This window comes from Mauremys reevesii, linkage group 12, assembly GCF_016161935.1.
Source record: "Mauremys reevesii isolate NIE-2019 linkage group 12, ASM1616193v1, whole genome shotgun sequence".
NCBI lineage: Eukaryota > Metazoa > Chordata > Testudines > Geoemydidae > Mauremys > Mauremys reevesii.
In genome coordinates, this window is record NC_052634.1 from 9,327,750 (window position 1) to 9,348,844 (window position 21,095).

Consider the following 21,095-nt stretch of genomic DNA (forward strand, 5'->3'; position numbering starts at 1 on the left):
TGCTGAATGGTTATACTGTACATACCAGATGGGTTCTAGTCTCTCTCTCTCTCTCTCTCTCTCTCATACTAAGATCTCTGCAATAACTAATACTTCTCTTTTATTTTGTCCTTACAGAAAAGCCAGAGTTGGTATAATGTAAGTACTCCAGTTTCTCTTGTCCCTTGATACATGTGGGGGTGGTGGGGAAGGCGGGCTGGGTTAAAAGGGGCTTTGCAATGGCACTGGGGCATGTTGATCATTTCAGAAAAGGTGGGGTGGGGAATGGTTCAGAGCTGGCAAGAGGGGATTGGCTTCTTAAGGGAGGGATGTCAGAGAGAAGAGCAGATAATGTGTCCTCTGAGCCACAGGCTTCCTGCTGCACGTACATAGTCAGGATCTCCCGATCCTGTCTCTCATTGGATCTCCTTGGAATAGAATAGAGTTTGGCTTTATATAGCACCAAACAGAGCTACAAATATATGAAAATGTTCACCCCTTTTGGAGTGGGTTGAGGCGGGGGAGGGTAATCACCTGCCCACAGAGCTTGCAGGAAGATAAACTGTCTTTAATTTCTGCCTTGATCTAAAATTTTTTTCCCTTTGAGATCATGAGTGGCAGTGTTTGCAGGCACAGTGCTGTCCGTTTTCAGATTTTCCCCAAGCAAAAAGCGTCAGCTTCCCTTGCATAGATGAACTCCGCCCTCCCCCAGGGTCTGATAGTAGATACCCGCCCTGCAGTGGCTATGCAGATGAGGTGTTAAATTAGCATCTTTCATTTAACACCGCATCAGAAAGACAGTGCCTTTCCAGCAATTACTACACTTATGACTTTTCCTGAAATTGGGCCTAGATGGAAAATGCGAGAATTTTTTTTTGAGACTATCGGGTGGGAAAAGTGCACAGTTTAAGAAGGGCCTGGCATGTTCCAGGGATTGATCATGGGGAATGGAGCCTTTCCCTTCTAGCTCACTATCCCAGGTCAGTAGCCACTGAAAGTTGTGACTTAGGTGGCAGATGTTCAACTGCCCTAGTTTGGTGAGTCTCCAGGAGCAGGTGGCTGCCCCATCAGAAGGAAGTCCTCAGCAATAGTCACTAAAGTGAGGCTCTGTTGGAAGCTCAGCAGAGAGGCCAAGGACTGAATAAAACATGGAGGTTGAACTCTCCTCAGACCCCAAGGTGGTCTCTGCAGGTCATGGGGAAAGCACATGGCAGGGCTGCTTTGTTTACTATAACTTTTCTTAGGATAAAGAGACTTCAGAGCCAGATTTTCAAAGGAGCTCAGCTCCCCTTTAGACACCTAAGTGTCCATAACAGACAGCAGCAGCTATTGGGAGCTGAGCACTTCTAAAAATCTGGCCCTGGAACTCCAGAGTTGGGACTATGGCCCTTTTTGCTAAAAGTACATAGTTTCAGGAGTGTTCATGGCAGTTTTTGGCAGGAGTGAATCACTGGGCAGGAGGTCTGGGTGATATGTCTTACTCAGTGTAACACTCAATATCTTATATCTCAGGCCATCAAACTGAGTTTGCTGTGTCCCTGGTATTAGCTAGGAAGACAGTGGCAGTGCAGAAGAACCGTTGCATCATCAGCTTTTCTGGGGAAGTGCAGTTTCTACTGGTTCTCCACAGTCCAGACTCTCAAAAGTTGTGGCTCTTCATTGACAATGACCTTGGGTTTTTCTAGGGTATGGAGTATGGCCTAGATTTTTAAAAGTATTTAGGCAACTAACTCCTGCTGAAATCATTGGGAGTTAGCACCTAAATACCTCTAAAAATCTGAACATATGTCCTCTATTCAGCAGTCAATACCTGTTCAGTAAAGCACTTAAAACATGTGCTGAACTTGGGACACATGCTTAAAGTTAAGCACATGCTTAAGTGATTTGTTGAAGAAGGATGGATTTAACATGTGGTGTCTATGCTTTGTTGAACTGGATCCATAAGCTCCTTGATTAAGGGTTCCCAAGTCATCTGATGTAGACTACATGCTAACCTAGTAGTGATTTAGTCCAGGCTTATTTGGCTTCATGCTTCCCAAGGTTCCAGCTCTCCTGGCTAACAGTATTCCCAACTTCTGTATAGGCTCTTGGCAAGGCAGAGTAAAATTTAAAAACAAACAAACAAACAAACAAAAAACAAACCTGAGAGTAAAGCCAAAAATATCTAGAGGTGAGTGAGCATACCAGGATTTCTCATTTCTCCTTCCCTCTCCTCTCCCAAGGTATCTCAAAAGTCTTCTTATCCTCTGGCCTAATTCTGTACCTACCTCTGCTGGGTGCTAGGGGAATTCTGGGATCCCTCCAGCCAATCTGTGAGGCTCTGATACAGACCTCTAATGTCCATGATCAGCTACTCTAGAGTAAGATGAATTTGGAGCCAACACACATGAGAACCTGACTACTGGAGAAAGCAAAGCATTAGATCCCTCTTAACCTGGGAGCCTAGACCCCAGAGAGGTTATAGCAAGGAGATACCCTAGAAATTGATCCTATGTCTGACTGATTCCACGATCTGTTGAGCTGTGTACACATCACAGTCATACCGCACTTGCATTTTTTGTGAGCACTGAATCATGGAAATCACAAAGAGGAAATGTTTTATCATGTTGCACCAAAGTATCCTTCATCCACAGCTCCCACCCTCCAGTATGTACTGCCTATCTCCTCTGGGAGTCTGAGAGGCTGAGACAGGACTTTTCTCTCATTGCACAGCTAAAAAGACACCAAACTTTTCCAGGCACTTTCCTTCCTTCCTTCCCTCACTCACTTTGAACGTCTGCCTGGCCACCACTTCCTGTTGTCACCATTATTTATTTATTTTTAAATCCTCCATATCTCTAAAATCAAATCTCTTTGCTGACTAGTTCAGTTCTGAAATGAGTTTTGATTTGAAACAGGAATTTTCCTCATGAGAGGTGGGGTGTAGACAAAGAGACCTTGTTAGTCGGAGAAAGTGTTTAATAAGGATAGGTAGGGTTGAAGATGACAACATGGCAGAAAACAATAGACCTCCTCCTATTGAAGTCAGTGACCAAACTCTCTGACTCCAGTGGGAGCTAGTGTGGATCCAGTATGCACAGACAGGCAAGGAGAGGGACAGAAGCAAGGACAGGAGAACATCTGCCTTTGGAGGCTGATGGAAGCAGTGTAGACAGATGGTGTTGGCAAGTGATCAGAAGTGTGGAGAGAGACAAACTGGGTTGGAGTAAACATGGATTGCAGACAGTAAGAAAAGGTGGAGAGGTGATCAGAAGTATGGAGAGCAGACTGACATGAACAGAAAGGTGCGGGTGTTCAGAAACACAGAGCTCAGGCAGAAGGAGCATGAAGAAGTGGCATAAAGAAGCATGTAAAGAAGTCAGTAACCATAGCTGAAGGTGGCATTGTGTTTTATACAAGAGCTGCTTGTTTCTGTGACTGCTGGGAGCCATCCCCTGCTGCATGATGCTTTGGTGTGATCTGCTTCTGTGGTTCTCTTGTGGTTTTGTGTCCACTCTATCTTATCTTTTTGTTCTCTTGTTTTTCCTCCATGTATTTTCAGCATGAGAGACAGCACATCCGGAGAGTAAGCACTGGCTGCGTTCTGCGTGGTTTTTTTTCTTTTATTTTTTTGTTCTAGTCCACAAAACCATTGTGGCCAGATGAAAGCAGCAATGTGGAAATGGGGATGAGCCACCTGAGCTCCAGGAAGGGAATCAATGCTAGTGATAGCGTTACAGTTGTCAGTAATTTGCTATTGCTTTGCACTGTGTTGGGCCAGCCCCTCCCACACATCTTGCCAGGATCTCCGGCACTGGGGACAACCAGCCGCTTTCCCTTCCCCTCACCTCCAGGGATAGATCCATAAATAAGAGTTCACCTCCAGGGAGCATCTAGAGAACCCACCTTTGGTGTCGTCTTGCAGTTTAGTCAGTTCTAGGGCGTCTTTAAACCTGCACACATGAAGCACAGGTACAGCTGCACTGCACGCAAACTCACTCTCACCCTCACTTGTGGAGCCTTGTGCACCCTAGGAGTCAGCTCTTCTCTGAAGCACTCCTGCCCGTAAGCTTTGTATTAATACACTGGCCTTGGCTGTGGAGGCACCAGCCCTATTCCTGCTGCTTTCAACTGGTTTTCTTGTTTCTGTCTGGCCTGCTATGTTATCTCCCCTCTCCTTAACACCGCTTTGACCTGTCCCTGCTTCTCCGGTAGAGGTTGCTCCCTCCCATGTTCCATTTTCTCTTTTCTTCTTCCAAGACGATAGCAGCCTCCAGCTGTGAAAATTTACTTTAGAACTCACCCTTCCTCTGCCTCCTGGTGTGTTCTCTGGTGCCACCAATGCTTTCCAAGAGATGCATGTGAGATTTGCATAAGGATCATATCAACTGGGGTGGGGGGAAAGTTTATAGTTTGTGAAGTTCAAAGTACAGAACCAATGGAAGAATAGGCCCTTCTTCCCCAGTGGTAAGAGACTTTCCATCTGTCTTAGCCCTTCTCCTTCTGTGCCCTGTGGTCAGTGGTGTAGGCTGACGGGCAGATGCCCAGTCTGAGAGTTAAAATACAGTACCAATTCAGGTCCCTTTCCTCCGGGCCAGCTAAGTACCTTAAGGAGATTTCCACAGAGAACTCTCGATAGCCAACAGAGGCCCTTCCAGCTTTCAGCAAGCAGGGCAGGGGAGAGGACATGTCGTTCTCCTTTGGTGACTTTTCTTAGATATCTCATATGCCTCCTGCCTGGTACCCATGGAGAGCGTTCTCTCAGCTCTCATCTCCCCAGGGCTGAGCCACCAGCAATCCTCTATATAATATCCAGTAGCCAGTCTTGTGACACTTAGTCAACTGCTCTGTCTGGAGACTACTGCTTCCAGCAACCCTGGTCATAAAGGGGCTAACAGATCTCCTGACCGAGTCTGAGCTCACGGGGCCAGTGCTCTGTTCCAGAGAGCTCCCAGCTTTAGGAAGCCGCATCGCACACCTGCTGTGAGAATATGGGCTGCAGCTGAATCATATCGTCCCATTTCTGATCCAGAGTGAACACATGTAGCCCTGCACCTGTGCTCATATCTCCTAGGTTGAGGAGCATGGATTTATTGGCTGGCTGGTTGAGTTCAACAGCAGTGAAAAGGAAAAGCTGCCAAAGGCATTTCCAAAGCCATCAGTGAGGAGCAGCAGACTTGGGTCCTGGCTTGTCAGGACTGATTGATTAGAAGTCCATTACTAAGCACCTGCAGACCTCTGCAGTCAACGTTTAGCCCTCAGGCTTCCCTGAGAGTGTCCCTCTTCTGGGCTTAAGTGCTCTGTGTCTGCTCATCAGTTTTGAGACAGGGAGTGTGGGTGTGCAGTGACTGAGATCAGCAGTGAGTCGCCACATAGCTCTGTTTACTAAGAGAGTTGTCTGTCTGCATTAGCACAGGTCTCTTGTTGTAAGAGAAGGGGTCTGGTATGTCATCTCCTCCTGTCCAATGACTCTAAGGTGATGGAGCTTTTCTCAGGCCTGCTTCGTCCTAGAAAAGGTTTGCCAGTATAGCTCTAGCTACGAACCCACATAATGTAAATGCAGTTTAGACTGGCAAAAAAGTGTTTTTGCTAGAATAGCTTGTATCGGATTCCTGAGTGATAAGCTGTACTGGCAAAAATACTCTCTGCCAGTGTAGAAATATCACTAATAAAATCCCGCCTTGCTATATCTGGCCTCAGTATTGTCACACAACCCTCCCTGGAGCATCTGGGCAATGGTGCATCCAGCAACCAGCTTTGGGGAAAACAGAGCAGTAGCTCCCCAGATGGGCTGCTGGGGCCCTACTCCAAAAAGGGGCAGTCAAACTTTGGGGCTATGTTGGCAGCTTAGAAGGAACCTCATGTACAGGCAAATGGATACAATTCTGTCCCTCACTTCCCCTCCTCAGAACAACCCCACACATCCCTGATATTTGGTTATGGGCATAGGCGGAGCTCCCACCGGCAGTTCCCTGGCGTGCCCCCCCTCCCCGGCTCACCTCTGCCTCCACTCCACCTCCACCTCCTCCCCTGAGCGGGCCACCGTGTCCTGCTTCTCCCCCCTCCCTCCCAGCGCTTGCGCCGCAAAACAGCTGTTTCACGCGAAAGCAGTGGGAGGGTGGGGGAGGAGGAGGAGGAGGAGGAACGCAGCGCACTTGCAGAAGAGGTGGGGCCAGGGCAGGGATTTGGGGAGGGATCCAATAGGGGGAGAGAGAGGGCAGAGTTGGGGGGGCGGGGGGGGGGGCGCACGAGCACCCACCGGCGCCAACAAAAGTTGGCACCTGTGGTTATGGGTCGAAACTGCTCACTTGTGTGAGTTTACCAGCAGTGGAACCTAATAGCTTATCAACTCATGCTGCTATTACGTACAGAAGAAGAGGGCTGTGATATGGGCATTGTGGTAGATGTATGAAATCGCTTCACTGCTGTTTTTAAAATAGGGTGTGTTTGGTAGAGCCATTGTGCTGTGTGGAATGATTCTTCCAATCCCCTTCTCCTGGAGAATGCAGCTAGCTGTGCATGGGGTGTCAAGAGACCATCCCGCCTGTGGAACAGCTATTTCTTAGCACTGGGAAGAAACCACGAGTCAGGCTCCCAAAATCATGAGCTTGGCAAAGAGATCATGGAATTTTAACTATAATAAATGTTGAGTTCTTTTTCTTTGTCTCCTGGTTTTGGAGACATCAGGGATCATGTTTTCAAGCTTTTCCCCACAGCCTCGAGGACAAGAATCTTAATTTATTTTAAAATGAGAGCTGTGATTGTCATGTAATAACATTGGATCTGTGAGAGAAATACCAAATATTGTGAGACTTGCAGGGAAATCGTGGAGGTGAAAGGGAAAGCCATGGTGCTAACATCTACAAGAGTAAAAATGGGCATGAACAACAAATTTCAAATCCAGAGTCAAGCTTTTCCAGGATTTGGAGTGCTTATATCTGGGGTTCTGGTCCAGCCCATTCTAGAGAGAGGGCCCAAGCCATGAAATCAGGTTGCAGAACCAATCCAATCTTCCCCAAAGTTTGTGAGTTTTCATATCCACAGTTTGGGCTTAGGCTCATCTCTGGCACAGAGCTAGCCGTGCGGGAAGCAGGAACTCTGAATGGAATTCCCCCACCCAGTAAATGTTTTGAAACTTCCGTATGTGTATTCTGGAAACATTTCACTGCCAAAAACCTTCTTTCTTTCTTTCTTTCTTTCTTTCTTTCTTTCTTTCTTTCTTTCTTTTTCCCCACTTGGGGCAATAGGCCCTGTTCCCTGTCAGAGCATGGAGGATTCAGTTTATATTCCTCAGTTTCCACATCCAAGGTCAGCGCCAAGGAATACTCTATGGGATTCCCCTTGGACACATGTAGACAGCCCAGCCTTCCATTCTTATCTTCTGCTTGCTCCACTATAAATCACTTTGGTGGCCCTCCTCTCTTGACTGTCCCTAAATAGGGGCATGACCTCAGGGTTCTTTGCTGTCTGGTGCCAGAGTGTCGGGCTTCTCCAGCATTTCCAGCTGCTGTATGTAGCAAGTGCTGCTTCTGTAAATCATCTCCTGCGATCTCTGTGCAGATAGAGGCCAAACAGCCCCAGAGCGGCACTGGCAAATAATCTTCCCCAGTCACTGGTGAGAAAGGATTAGCGAGAGTAAAGAGATGTCCTTGAAGAGTTAGAGCAAACAGAGCTGGCTCCAGGGACCTGCAAGACCCAGGTCCATCCAAGGGGCTTTCTATTGACTAATCAGCTCCCTGGGCCAGCCCTACTCCCACTCTCATATCTCCCTGTAGAGTTCACCCCCTGCAACTTGCTTTCTCTCTCTTCTGGTGTGTGTTTGCATTGAATATTCTCCTTCTGTGTTTCTCTCCCTCAGTCCCTCCACGTCTTCTTTTCCCTATAGCTCTCCATAAACTCTCTATGAACATTGGCTTCATGGTAAGGGCATCAGGGAGTTCCACCCTGGTTCCAAAAATCATTTACAAGAATTCACCCCTTTCTGCCTACATCATTGAAATGCCTCTAGAAACATTTAAACTTCCTGTAAGACATCTGCTGAAAGCCTCTGACAGCAGCACAATTCAATCCATTTCTCTTTGAGAGCAAAGTCTAGTGCGCAGCTCTAACCACAGACTGTGAGTGGGACGAAGCACCACCAGAAACTCTGCATTGTTTGCAGTTGTCCATACAAACACTGCACTCACAGACAAAGGAACTTTCCTAACAATGGCGCCAGAGGAGAGCTAGGGCTGTTACATCTGCTGAGCCACACACGGAATTGAACATCCAGCTTCTAGTATCATCCCACTCAAAGCAGCATGTGCTACCCTGTAATCACAAAGTACCAGAAAACCAGAGATGGGATTGTGATAAGCACATACTTTTCCCTCAGTCTCTACAAAATCATCATCCAGACCCTGGTCAAATTACAAATACGTTCAAGATGGAAAACTAAACTCTGACAAAGGCAGTATTCTGCTTGCTGGGAAGGACTGATTGAAATACAACATGCAGTCAAGTGCTATAGTTTCATCTACAGTAGCTTTGCTGTGGCATATGCCTCATAGGCATACAGTATGCAATAAAGCATGCAAATTCATATCAGCTCCAGCATCAGGGCCTGATTTGCCAATACCAGGCACGATGCATTCCCGTTTGCACCTAAGCAAAATAGGTGGAAACCCCCCACCCCGACACACACACACACCCCAAATAGAATGGTAGTTTTATACATACCCTTTGCACAGGGGTGAATGATGGCACAAGATGCAAGATAGTGGAGAATCAGAGCCATGGTATACTCAAACTGAGAATAAAAAGTAGGAGAGGCATAAGGCCCATTGGAAAGATGAAAAAGAATGATAATGAAAGCAGTTAAATGGAGCAGAGATTGAGACAGAGACACTTTTTTTTAACAGTACTCTGCTGTCCTAAATACCAAGAGGTACTATACAAGAGAGAGATTCAAGCTCTCAGAGTAAAAGATCCCCACCCCACAAAAAACCTGAGGGAGATAAGCTGTGTATAACTTTGGGAGAAAGGAAAGTGATGGCCGAAACAGCTTCAGCATCGCGTGTCAGCCTGAGCTACTGACTCAGAATCAGACAATGACACAATATGGAGGGATGCAGTGCACAAAGCCCCAGTAATAGAGATGAGTAAGCAGTTTGTTTGGTAAACACGAGTTCTCTTTTGCTTGTGAATTGACTGCAGCCAGCCTGAGATTTTTCTCAAATGTTGCCTTTGTTTTAAATGATTCACGGGGTAATTTCTGCAAATAATTCTTGGTCTCTATCTAGTTCACCAGCTGTTCGTTACACTTTTTCAGTATTCAAACTTTGACCTGTATCGATTAGTTTTGATTGGGCGTGTATGTCATTGTGATATGGTCTGTTCTCTGATTGGAGGATCTTAGCACAAAGGCCAGGTCTACTCTACAAGTGTTTGCTGGCACACCTATGTTACTTGGGTGTGAAGAAGTGTGATCTCTGACCAGTGTAGCTGTGCAAGCCAAAGCCCCTAACATAGACACAATTATAGCAGCAAAACTATGCTTCTGCTGATAGTTTGTTTTGCTCGGGGGGGAGTAGAAATAAGCTATACTGGCAAAAGCCCAGTTTTACCCATATAAACCGTGTCCACACTAGGATCGCTTTGCTGGTGTAATATACTGGTATAGCCATACCAGCAAAGCACTCCTTTTGTTAACCTGGCTTAGAAATCAGGCATTTCCTAGTCTAGGGATTGGGAATTCAAAATTTACTTGCCACCAAAATTCCCCAATAATTACTTGAAAATTGCTCAGCGTTCCTGCCATTCTCTTTTAAAATGGCTGTATGCTCCTGGCGGGAGACTCCTTCGGTTAGAATATTTGGGGAAAGCGCAAAAGAGGCTGCGAACACCGGCAAATCAAAGACATTGGAACACATTTTGCAGAATATGTGGCCAAGTTCCTTGCTGATGTTAATGGGGGCAACAACGGTTTTGCCCACTTGTGCCAGCAGAGAATTTGGCCCACTTTTGTCATAGGTGTCCATTTCAACCCCAAAACCTGTGCACATCCTTCCCGGAACACCTAGGACCAAGTCCATCCTTTGTCTCCACTCCCTCTCAATGTCTCTTACGTTCTTCTTCAGTTTTCTGTGTAGTACAACCCAGACCATCCCTTGCCAAGCCTCCCTGTCCTCTCCCTCCCGCATCGATTGCTTTGGATTTCCTGCCAGAGGATTTGTGTCTGTGTTTGAACAGCCAAAGCCAGGGAGGTTTCTCCATGTGAAATCCACCCCCTTCCCCAACATCTCGTCTGTCCTTGCCCCCACCACCACCCCTATGGTGTCATTCTGTCCCAGCTCCCTGTGTTTGTGGTAGAGTTAATGTTTAGCATGACCACCTCTGCCTGGCTCTTGCTATCACTATGTGCTGCTCCTGCTTTGCAGAGGAAGTGGGTGGATGTGCAAAGAGAAGAGAAACATCAGTTGACGCCGTTCCAGGTGGTTTTGGAAGTAGTTTCTCAACCAGCTCCATTCATTACAGCAATCAAAGCCCTTACATTGCAGTTGTCTGCAGCACTAGACCCCCATCACAGAGCAAAGTGACTGCATTGTTTGCAGCTGTCACTGATGAAAATAGTAGTGTTGGTTTGTAGACGGGACCCCTCTGTTGTTGTTGGCAGATGGGGTATATTGCTTCCTTCCTGGCTGTGCTGAGAGAGATACATCTGTGTCCAGTCTAGCTTCAGCAATTCCACTTTTGAGTGTCCGGGGTGAGAGAGATTACTGAACCAAAGGAAAGCTGCTTGCCTGCCTCCTCAGGAAATCTCTCTTTTGCATCAGTGTGTCACAGTCCCTGTGCCTGGGATTAAGCCCTATTCTGGTTCCTCTGGCTTTGCCAGAGCTGAGGTTTTCTGGATGTACTTGTACCCAGTTCTTTGAGTCTTTTACTGGATACACTGTGGCCCAGCTCCCACAGAATCAGCATCATCAGTGACCCTGCATTCTGAACAGGCGCTGTGCCATATTGCCGAAGCCTTCCTGTGCATGTCCTCCTTTGAGCATTTCTGCACTTTAAGGGGGATAGGGGTAGTGAGGGGGGCTGTCACTGTGGATTGCAGAAGAAGGTTAAACCGATCTCCCCTGAAACCCTCAGAGTCCAGCAGCCGGAGCTTGAAGGCAATCCTCACCCTACCTTGCAAACGTGGACCAGGTTACTGAATAAAAGGAGGAGCGCCAGTTTTTCAAAGGCATCTTGGGGTAACAAAGCTCCCAGACCAGTCCAGTCTCCCCTCATGTTGCTGATTTCATGATAGCTGTGCTCTCCTCCTCCCTTCCCCTCCCCCTAAACACAAGCTCTGTCCAACAGCTTTCCATTACAGGAAACATCTGTTGGAGGCAGGGCTGAGCCTGGGTTACTGCAGGGCATTGGCTGACAAGAGTTACCCAGATCCAGTAACTTAAAGCATGTGCAAGTCATTTCAGTATCTCCCCACCCGCGCCGTCCATGAGAAAAAATAACAAAGACCAAAGCTGCCTTTCAGAGCAGATGGGAGAGCAGAACCTGAGGCAGGCACTGGAGAAGTAAGTTACTGCTTCTCCGATCAGCAGGCTGCATTGGTGAGCTGCATACCAGCGTCCTGAGCAGCCTCAGAAATTGAGGCTAGCTCTGTGATTTACTGCTAACACTGTGGGGTCCTGGAGAGCTGGACTCTGTAAGTGACTGCTTGTCCTGAGCAGCCGTGGAAATTGGGACCGTGTCTGTAAGGCACTGCTGCCCCCTTACAGCCCTGCTTGGACTCTTCCAGCTGAAGGCACTTTTGCAGTGCTCCTTTAAGGGATATTCCGAGTGGGGACCAGCGAGAGAGAAGCCACAAGAGCACAAGTCGTGCTGACCGATGAGTTCCCCTTATGAGCCACTTTTTCAAAGTCTCATGGAGAGCGATTCTTCTCTGGAGCTGCAGATACTGCTGGGGCGGAAGAGCTGAATGCGAGGAGGAGAGAAGCAGGCTGCTGCTGTTGTGTCTTCATTGGCTTTGACTCTGAACCAGTGCAAGTGGCAGTGTGAGCTGGAGAAGGGGAGGGTGGCGGAGAGGTCGAAGGTATCGAGGGGGTGTCATGGATTGCTTGTTGGAGTGTGGCGTGCTCTGGGGCTCCATGCTGGGTCAAGAGAATGAGGAGTTGCTGTGGTACCTGCGGGGGCTGAAGAGCTCACCCCAAGAATATGACAGCCCAGGATCAGAAGAAATTCCAGCCGTGAGTGTCTTCGTTTATCAGTGTCACAGAAGTTCTGGTATCACCTCTCTTTGTCACTTAGATCCCACTGCCAAACAGAAGACTCTGGAGAGTCCCGTTTTTAAATATGGGAGCCTTCACGCAGAGTCCCGAGCCAAAACCGTGAATCGGAATGTCCCTGATTGCAGGGGAAGGTTCTGATCCAGATCCAGAGTTTACTGCTCAACTCAATCTGTCCAATGGGCTGAACCAAAACCTCAGTTCTGATTGCACCCCTTCTCCTAGCTCACCCCACCGTGAGCTTGGGAGACATTTGAGTCCAGGCCGGAACGCCTCCGCTGGGCCCACCTCTAGCCCTGAGCCCACGTTTGGATGCTCAGACTGGCATATTGGCGAGTAAATTCCCAGTCCGCACACCTGCCAGTTTCTGTGTCCAATGTAGGGCTGGGACATTGTAATAAAGTACCTATCTTTGGGTCCACAGACTGTCTCTGAAGGGGCTAGATGAAGTGAAGAGCTATTAATGGCTTATTAATCAAGCAAAGGGGGTGCTGCTAAATTCTTAGTGAGACCGTTCTCAGGGGAACAAGAGAGGCTGATTTCTGCATGATTTCTTTTCTTCACTGCTTCCTGTGCTAAGACTTTTGTAATACACATGGCAAGTAATCTCCCTGGCTCCCTCTCCCTCCCTTTCCTCTAGCAGAAGGTGGCTTCTGACTTCCCTGTGCTCTGCCTTCATTCACCTGCCTTTGTGATTTATGGAAAGTGTTGCCCAGCTAGCACAGGGGTGGAAAGGGATTAGACAGATGGGGCTGTGCTCCAGGAGAAGGAAAAGGGAGCATTCTCGCTTAGAGGAGAGATGTGCTACATTGGCATTTCTACCTGCCTCCATTCATAGCTCTCTGCAGGCTCTACTGGCAGGGGAAGTTTAGCCGTTCTCAGAAGTCAGCATTGTGTGGTGTGGGGGAGGCTGCATTTGGCCAAGATTACTGCTCCAGAGATGGATTCATTCTAAAGTTTAGTAAACATGAGAGATGAGCCAGCTCCTGGGTCTCGCTGAGGCCAATGGCAAAACTGCCATTGATTGTCTTCATTCGGGCCAGTGTACAGTCCCCACTTGCAGCCCTCAGCCTCTCCTATCTCCCACAGAGTGCAGGCACCACACCTGTCGGCAGCCATGGGTGTGCTGCGGTTCAGCCTTCAAACTGGCAGCTCCCGCTGGGATGGCTCCAGACTTCAGTATCCATGAGCTCCCACTGCCGGTGTTTCTGCCTCATTCCCTGCAGGGGAAGCACCTGACTCTGGGGTTCCTGTACCATTCCCTGCATTGCTACCTTCTGGAATAGCTAGTGGGATCTACCGCCTGCAGAGCTCCTCTAGCACCTGCTGCTGGGAAAGTCTGCAGTCCATGATTGCTTCCCTGCAGCTTTCACTGCTGTTCTATTCCACACTGCCACCGAGCAGGCAGTGGCATAGCCCTTCTGTTTGCTGCTCCCACTTCTCTGACAAGTCAGGGTCTCTTCCTCCTTTATTCCTGCCTTCTGCACACTTACTAAACTAAGCCCGCAATCTTCTCCTCGATGTGTCACTGGGATAACATCTCCAGGTCTCCTGCTTTGTAAATTCATCGAATCTCCTCCCTGCACTACCATGCCCTGATGTCCTTGTCTTTCTCTCCCCTCCACTCCCAGTCCCTCTTTCATGGTCACTCCGTTATTTGCAGGTGTTGAGTCCGACGTATAAACAGCGTAACGAAGACTTCAGGAAACTCTTCAAACAGCTTCCCGACACCGAGCGCCTCATAGTCGGTAAGACTGGCTGGGCTCCTCCCAGCCCTTCTGCACCGTGCCCTGCTGGGCTGTGGGCAGACATTTCGGTAGGAAGCTCAGGGGCAGGGGCATGTGTCCGTTTCCTCTAGAAAGAGATCACCCTGAGGCCTTCTCTACACTTGCAGTGGTGTGTAGGGTGTGGTTAGCGCCACACTGCAGTGAAAGGCCGGCTGCATCCCCGCTGCCCTGTGTAGCTCCATGCCGCAGTGAAAGGCTCTGGCAGGGGTGAGGCCGACTCCCCTGTACTCTACCCACCTAAGCAGTGCCTCACCCTCCGCACAGCTGTTCACACCCATACTAGTGCACGCAGCTGTAAGTGTAGATATACCGCAGTGAACAAGCCTGTTGCCTGCCTCCTGTATATGTAGGGCCCGATCCTCAGCTGGTGCAAATGGCCCTTTTTCTGCTGGCATCACTAGAGCAACACTGATTGGCTCCGGCTGAGGATCTGGTTCCTAATGTCTTCGAGATCCTGGAGAAAAGTCCCCTTCCCACTTGGTGAGTCAGGCGAGGGGTTAGCTGAGAGCTGGTTTGCAGCTGTTAACTCATGTTACTTACCACAACAATCCTTGTCCGATGGAGGGGAGAGTTATCTGAGGGAAGGGGAGAAGAAAGGGCTGAGTATAAGCAGGCAAGGAGTAGCGTGTGGAGGGGTGGGGGAAAGGAGGGTTAGAGCAAAGGCCGCATCACAGATGGGTAAAGTTTAAGCCATTGAAGAGGCCCAGCTGTGCCAAGTTCCCATCCAGCTCCACGTACGTGTGTCAGGAGAGAGGTCCAGAGTTGCCGCCTGGGCCTTTTTCTTGTTTATTTTGGGTTACACATCTTAGCGGTCACTCTGCTCCACCTTCTCTAGTGAGGCCCCTTCTTCACACCTGCTCTGCGTTCCCCCTTCACATGATGGTGCCCATTTCTCCCACCCCCAATTAAGCCACCGTGCTGCAGTGGTTTAACTGCTACCCATCGCACTGCATCCATTCACTTGTACTGTGTGTGAGTGATGATCTGAGAACCACCTATTATTATCTGAAAGGTGCAAACTCTAAGGAGGGAGAAATGCTGCTTGGGATGGTTCAGCCGGGCAGAGGTAGGAATAATGACACTGAACAGTGGAAAGGAAAATACAGCCATTTTTCCTGCCTCAGCTCTGGGACTTGTTTTGGCATAGTTGTGATTCTGTCTGGCCTGCCAGCCCAAGCAATATGCCAGTGGTCCTGCTCCCTGCTTATCTTCTGGTGTCTACCCACAGATTACTCTTGTGCGCTTCAAAGAGACATTCTCCTGCAAGGCCGCCTCTACCTCTCCGAAAACTGGATTTGCTTCTACAGCAACATCTTCCGCTGGGAAACACTGGTAAAGACCCTCTTACTTCTCCATCAGGCTTGTGCTTTCCAGGGGCATCAGCACTTTCTTGCCCATCTCAAAAGCATTCTGGGCATGCCGTGACTTCTTCGTTAACTCACCTCTTTATCCCCTTTCTCTCTCTCTCATCCCTTTTCCCTTGTGCCCTGGCCCGGACCATAGCTAACAGTCCGTTTGAAGGATATCTGCTCCATGACCAAGGAAAAAACTGCACGGCTCATTCCTAACGCCATCCAAGTTTGCACTGACACTGAAAAGGTACGTTCCAGAACCCTCTACTCCTGGCCAATCTGCACAAGGTGAGTGCTGAGTTAGTCTGGTGCTGGGGTAGTATAAAGACCTAATGTAGGGTCAGCGCTGATGTTGGCATTGGGTAGATGCAGCGTTCACAGAGAACACCTCTAAGTGGAGCTTTGGGGACATGAGGGTAATGTAGGGACAGCATCCAGACCCTGAGATATAAGGCTGGCTGATCTAGGGACAGCGAATGGATTGTTGTGTGAGGAAAGGGTTATGCAAGGATGGCATTAGGGAAGGGGACTGGGAAATCATGGCTCCTGGGTTCTAATCCCTGCCACTTGGCCAAATCACTTTCCCTCTCTGAGCCTCAGATTTCCCATCTCTAAAATGGGGATATTAATATTTACCTGAGGGACATAATTGAAAGCAATTTGTGATCCTCAGCTAGAAATAAATAAATGTAAAGTGTTGAGGTGTGGTGTTGGGGAAGGGGGATATAGGGATGTAACACAAATCCCCATGTGGATTTCAAACATGAAACTGCATTTGTTTGGTGCCTCGGGGAGAGGGGTGATGTGCAGATAATCAGCGGAGCCCAGCGTGGGGTTGGGTTTAAAGCAGGGATATTGCACACAGCCTGTGGAGCAGGTAGATGTTCTCACCCAAGGCACTGGTGATACAACCCCCTGCACATGAATTCTTGACTCATAGTGTAGGTTACTAAGTTAATGGCTACTTATCAAGTCCTCAAACATGTTGCCTTGGGTAAGTGACGCGCAGATCCCCCCTTTGCTCAGTAGTTGAACAGTTGTTTCAATAAGCTCATGGATTCTCCATGTGTTCTGCTCATGAAGGCTGAGATCAGGTTCCTCTGTCTTTCGCTGGCACTCATTTTTTCTCTCTGTCTCTGCCCTTTCAGCACTTTTTCACTTCCTTCGGCGCCCGAGATAGGACGTACATGATGATGTTCAGACTCTGGCAGAATGCTCTCCTCGAAAAGGTACAGAAACTTTCCTGCGTGCATGTAGCAGTGCTCCCTGCTCCCTGGCTGGGGCAGTCTGCTAGCTGGATGTGTGCTGCCCCAGATCAGACCCATGCAGCAATCTGCAATGCTTGTGGCTAATCATATACATGAACCTGTAGGTACAGTCAATACACATCTGTGCAAGCAAATCAGGTGCAAGCAAGTGCAATTACCCCGTTACTCACAGAATTACTTCTGTGCAGAGGCATATCGGCACACAAATTAAAGCTCCTCTGTTGAAAATGTGTCCCACCTCTTTTGCCACTGCTGCAGTATGAATACATGTGTGGTCCAGCAATAGTTTTCATGAGGCCGTCATTTAAAATGAACTCCCCCCCGCACACACACACAAAAATAGTCCCGGGGTGTAGCAGAAATCTCTGACCACGTAGGCAAAGGGCTTAACAGGCACACAGTGCAGGAGGGAGAGTCAAGGATGGGACAGAGACAGAGCATGAGTCTACGACATCCCAGCGCATGTGGGAGCAATGGAGAAGATGCAAGATGCGTAGGGTAATACTGGAAGAGTATGGTTCCAAAACGTGCCAGTGTATCCCACCTATTCTGCAGCAGCTGGAGTCCCAAATGTATCTGGTTTGACCTGCAGATTCCATCCTGTACCAGTACGTCCATCCTCATTACAGGAGTGAGAGTCCAGGGTGGAACAGATAGGGCTATCAGCACATGGAGGTGTGCTCAGCAATGCCATAGGAGTGTGAGCTCACAACATACTAGAAATGTTGACTAAAGCATTTAGGACAATTTCAGGACAAGGCACTGTTAATATGTAGCAGGATAAACTTCTCTCTGTGATACATAGATGTATCACCAGTGTAACATTGTGAATGAAACAGCCTTATTTAAATTCATATAGAAAGTCTATCCTTAGTTTGAGGCTTGAAACAAACAGGAACTGAGATTTGGAGCGGTGAAGACAGGAAATACTTTAAGCTCTCTTTCCCCGAATTCAGGGCCCAAGGTTGGGAAGGGGGAGGGAGAAAGAAGAAAGCAATCCAGCCAGGTGCCCTTGATAAAACATATGAATTTAATAGACTGCAGATGGGCAGAGGATGAAATGGAATTAGATTTCCCTGTGGTAAATCTGTTTCCCATTTGAGCCTTGCCATCATTTGGACGATTACCGTGACATGGTTAAATCATTGTAACCTTGATTAAGATTTTCCTGCCTTGTCACAGACAGCAACAACTGGGGAAAATGCAAACCAACCAACTCCAGAAAGGTTCACGGGATTTCTTCTTCTTCTTCTTCTTCTTCTTCTTCTTTTTTTTTTAATTAGTGAGAAATCCTTCTTGCTTGTCATTTTATTTCCTGTTGGAAACAAACCATCCCTTTATTGTCCCCCAAAACCTCTACATCACAAGTTCTGCTGCCTCTTCCCTGCATAGTTGGAAGATGTTGTCACATTCTGATCAGCTGATCCTCAAAGGGCTAGGCTTTGAAGATTGAGCTTCCTGGTAATTTTGTTTCTCTTTCTAACTAGTGACCTATATGGTGTTTTCACAATAATGCCACGAGTCCATCTCTTCACAGTAACGCTAGTCTTCTCAGTTTAAAGCCCCAGGGGAAAATATCTCTGTCTCCTCAAAGCCACATCCGTTTTTTGTTTTGTTTTGTTTTGTTTAATGGCTTTACCTGTAGCAGGAAAATGTGGGCAGCCTCTATTTAAAAAAAACAAACAACAAACAAACTTGTCAGAAAACCCAGAGGTCCTTTGTATCGCGTCAGTGGGAGGCACATAAATGGGAGGAGCGGTGGCAGCGCAAGAGAGTAAAAACACACATGAAGGAGGGAAGAGCTTCCTAAAGGAGCAGAACGACCATGACTGATGATATTTATACAACACCCTGGGGATATGCAGGGAGATTCGTAAGCAGGTCTCCTTCTCCAAGCTGCTCCAGGGCTATCCTCATCCTGGTGCTTCCTCTCCTACTTCCCAGGCATCTGAAGAGCCATGAGGCTGTTGTATAGGAAATCAAGGGGGTCACCCAGAGCTGTCTAGGACAGAACTTGAGCTGACAGCAAAAGCTTGCATGGTAATGGTGTGGCAGCTATACCAGGGTGGTCTCTAATCCAGGGCAATTTCTCTATGTGGGAATATGTATACCCACAGTCTCCGCTCACCCAGTGAGCTTTGTGGCAGGCTCATTGTAGCAAACAATTTCCCAGCATCCATGAGGTTCATTGCCAGGAACAGACTGTCACAAGCTTTTGGCCCTGAGAGAGAAGACGCTAGGCCACTGCGAGCTAGATTACTGAACTCTCACTTCAGCTCCCAGGCAGGAAATTAGCCCTCCTCTGAAAATGAAAGAAATGGCTTTAAATCGGTAAATATAGAGAGAAAGAGAGAGGTCAGCAGCTTTCTAGGAAACTGTAACACCCAACAACAGTTCCCTGCCTTAGGGCATGGACAGAAACTTCCACTAGTTCCCCTAAGGCTGAGACCCCCATAGGCCTGACCTGTATCACTGCATGTTTATGCCAGGCTTTTCCTGGGCTCTGACATTCACTGGGCGGGAGTGTTACCTAATGGTTGGAGAAGAGGAATAAGTGTCCTTGGTTCTATTCACAGCTGTGACACCTTGGGTGAGTCAAACATGGGTGTGGTGAGGATGAGTCAGTCATTGTTAGGGTGGCACATGGAAGGTGTGAAGTGCTGTGTAAGTGCTAAGCGAGATGAATTAATTAGTGTCTGGGATTCTCAGATGGAAGGTGCATGGTCTTATCCTTTCCCCCCTCCTCCATAGCCCCTGTGTCCAAAGGAGCTCTGGCACTTCGTCCACCAGTGTTACGGGAATGAACTGGGGCTGACCAGCGATGATGAAGACTATGTGCCTCCTGATGATGATTTCAACACTATGGGGTGAGTGAGTGAAACTAGCTTGTGATGAAGAATTGTGAATGCTGGTGATGTCCTCAGGAAATTAGGGCCCCGATCCCTTGCATGCCTCCAACTACCATTGAAGTCAGCTTGCAAGGAATTGTGGGATCACGCTGGAGGTCTGGACTGAGCACCTCATGCTTCAGATGCTTATCATGCACCTGTATCTGTACCAGTACCACAGGTGTCAATGGACCTTGAGCACTGAAAGCACAGTGCCCTGCTATTTGAGTTAAAGGAGTAGTAGCTCTGTTAGCAAGTAGCAGGCTGTTACACTGACTGGAGCCAACCACTGCGGTGAGGGCATGGTGTTGCACACAAGCCAATTCATTATCCTGACAGAAGATATCAAAACCTCTTGATAATTTGTATAAGCACCTGAAATGTTGGGGACTGGAACCATGTTGGGAAAAGTCTGTTCCCACAAGGTTCCCAGTCATTTCTGCTTCCGCTCAGGCTGGAAATACCATGAGAACATCCTTATTCCAACGTTTCCCATCTCCAGTCCCGGCCAGAGCTAGGGAAATACAGAGTTAAAGACTGGCGTGTTCTCTCTGGATTTACAGCTACTGCGAGGAGATCCCTGTAGAAGAAAATGAAGTGAACGACAGCTCCTCCAAGAGCAGCATGGAGGCCAAACCTGAAGCTAGTCCTCTGCTGCCCAAGAAGTCCATCACCGCCAGCACGTTGACTTCCACAGGGAGCAGTGAAGCGCCAACTTCAGTATGTGTCTCCTCATTACAGGAGTGAGAGTATGTGTCTCCTTCCCCTACCCCATCCCAAATCTGATTGCAGACCAGAGGCCAGGAGCATACAGATAAGCGGAAGGAAAGACAGGCTGTGACTTAGAGGCAGAGTTAAGGTGATTGAGGTGGCCTCGCTGCACGTTTCCATACCTTGACAAGTTTGGATTTTGCTGGGCTTTAATCTCAACTCTGAATTTCCTGGGTTTGTAGTGCTTGTTTGAGGATAATTGCAACTTGGATGTGAGATAGATATAGATATATATATGTATGTATATATTTTATATCCTTATGTATGTGCTCAGCCTTAACTGAAATATAAAAAGGTCTTTGGGAATATGTGATCTAACAGTACACACATGCACACTGAGCGTTAGCCTGATTTCTAGAGGTGTTGAGCAGCCCCAGCTGTTGTTGACGTCAAGGGGAGCTGCAGGTGTTCAGACCTGGAAAAATTGGTCCCTGTGTGTATTAAAAATAAATATATCAAATTAGGGCTGTTGATTAATCGCAGTTAACGCACACGATTAACTCAAAACATTAATCGTGATTAATCACAGTTTTAATCACACTGTTAAACAATAGAATACAAATTGTAATTTATTAAATATTTTGGATGTTTTTCTATATTTTCATATATATTCTGTGTTATAATTGAAATCAAAATGCATATTATTTTTATTACAAATATTTGCACTGTAAAAATGATAGCAAAAGAAACAGTATTTTTCAATTCACCGCATACAAGTACTGTAGTGCAATCTTTGTCGTGAAAGAGCAACTTACAAATGTAGATTTTTGTTGTTGTTTACATTTGCAGGAGATAATACTGCCCT

At 47.7% G+C, this 21,095-nt stretch overlaps 1 protein-coding gene across 3 annotated transcripts in view; it reads left to right on the forward strand.

Annotated features, from left to right (window-relative positions):
• The window catches only part of GRAMD1B (GRAM domain containing 1B), a 284,969-nt gene that overhangs the window by 241,961 nt on the left and 21,913 nt on the right, over positions 1-21,095 (forward strand). For all 3 annotated transcript variants that reach the window (XM_039496098.1, XM_039496099.1, XM_039496101.1), the window contains 8 exons: positions 118-138; positions 3,521-3,544; positions 13,888-13,972; positions 15,240-15,343; positions 15,515-15,610; positions 16,512-16,592; positions 19,383-19,498; positions 20,083-20,239. In XM_039496098.1, the coding sequence (XP_039352032.1) occupies positions 118-138; positions 3,521-3,544; positions 13,888-13,972; positions 15,240-15,343; positions 15,515-15,610; positions 16,512-16,592; positions 19,383-19,498; positions 20,083-20,239 (684 nt within the window). The remainder of the gene's footprint in view (positions 1-117; positions 139-3,520; positions 3,545-13,887; positions 13,973-15,239; positions 15,344-15,514; positions 15,611-16,511; positions 16,593-19,382; positions 19,499-20,082; positions 20,240-21,095) is intronic.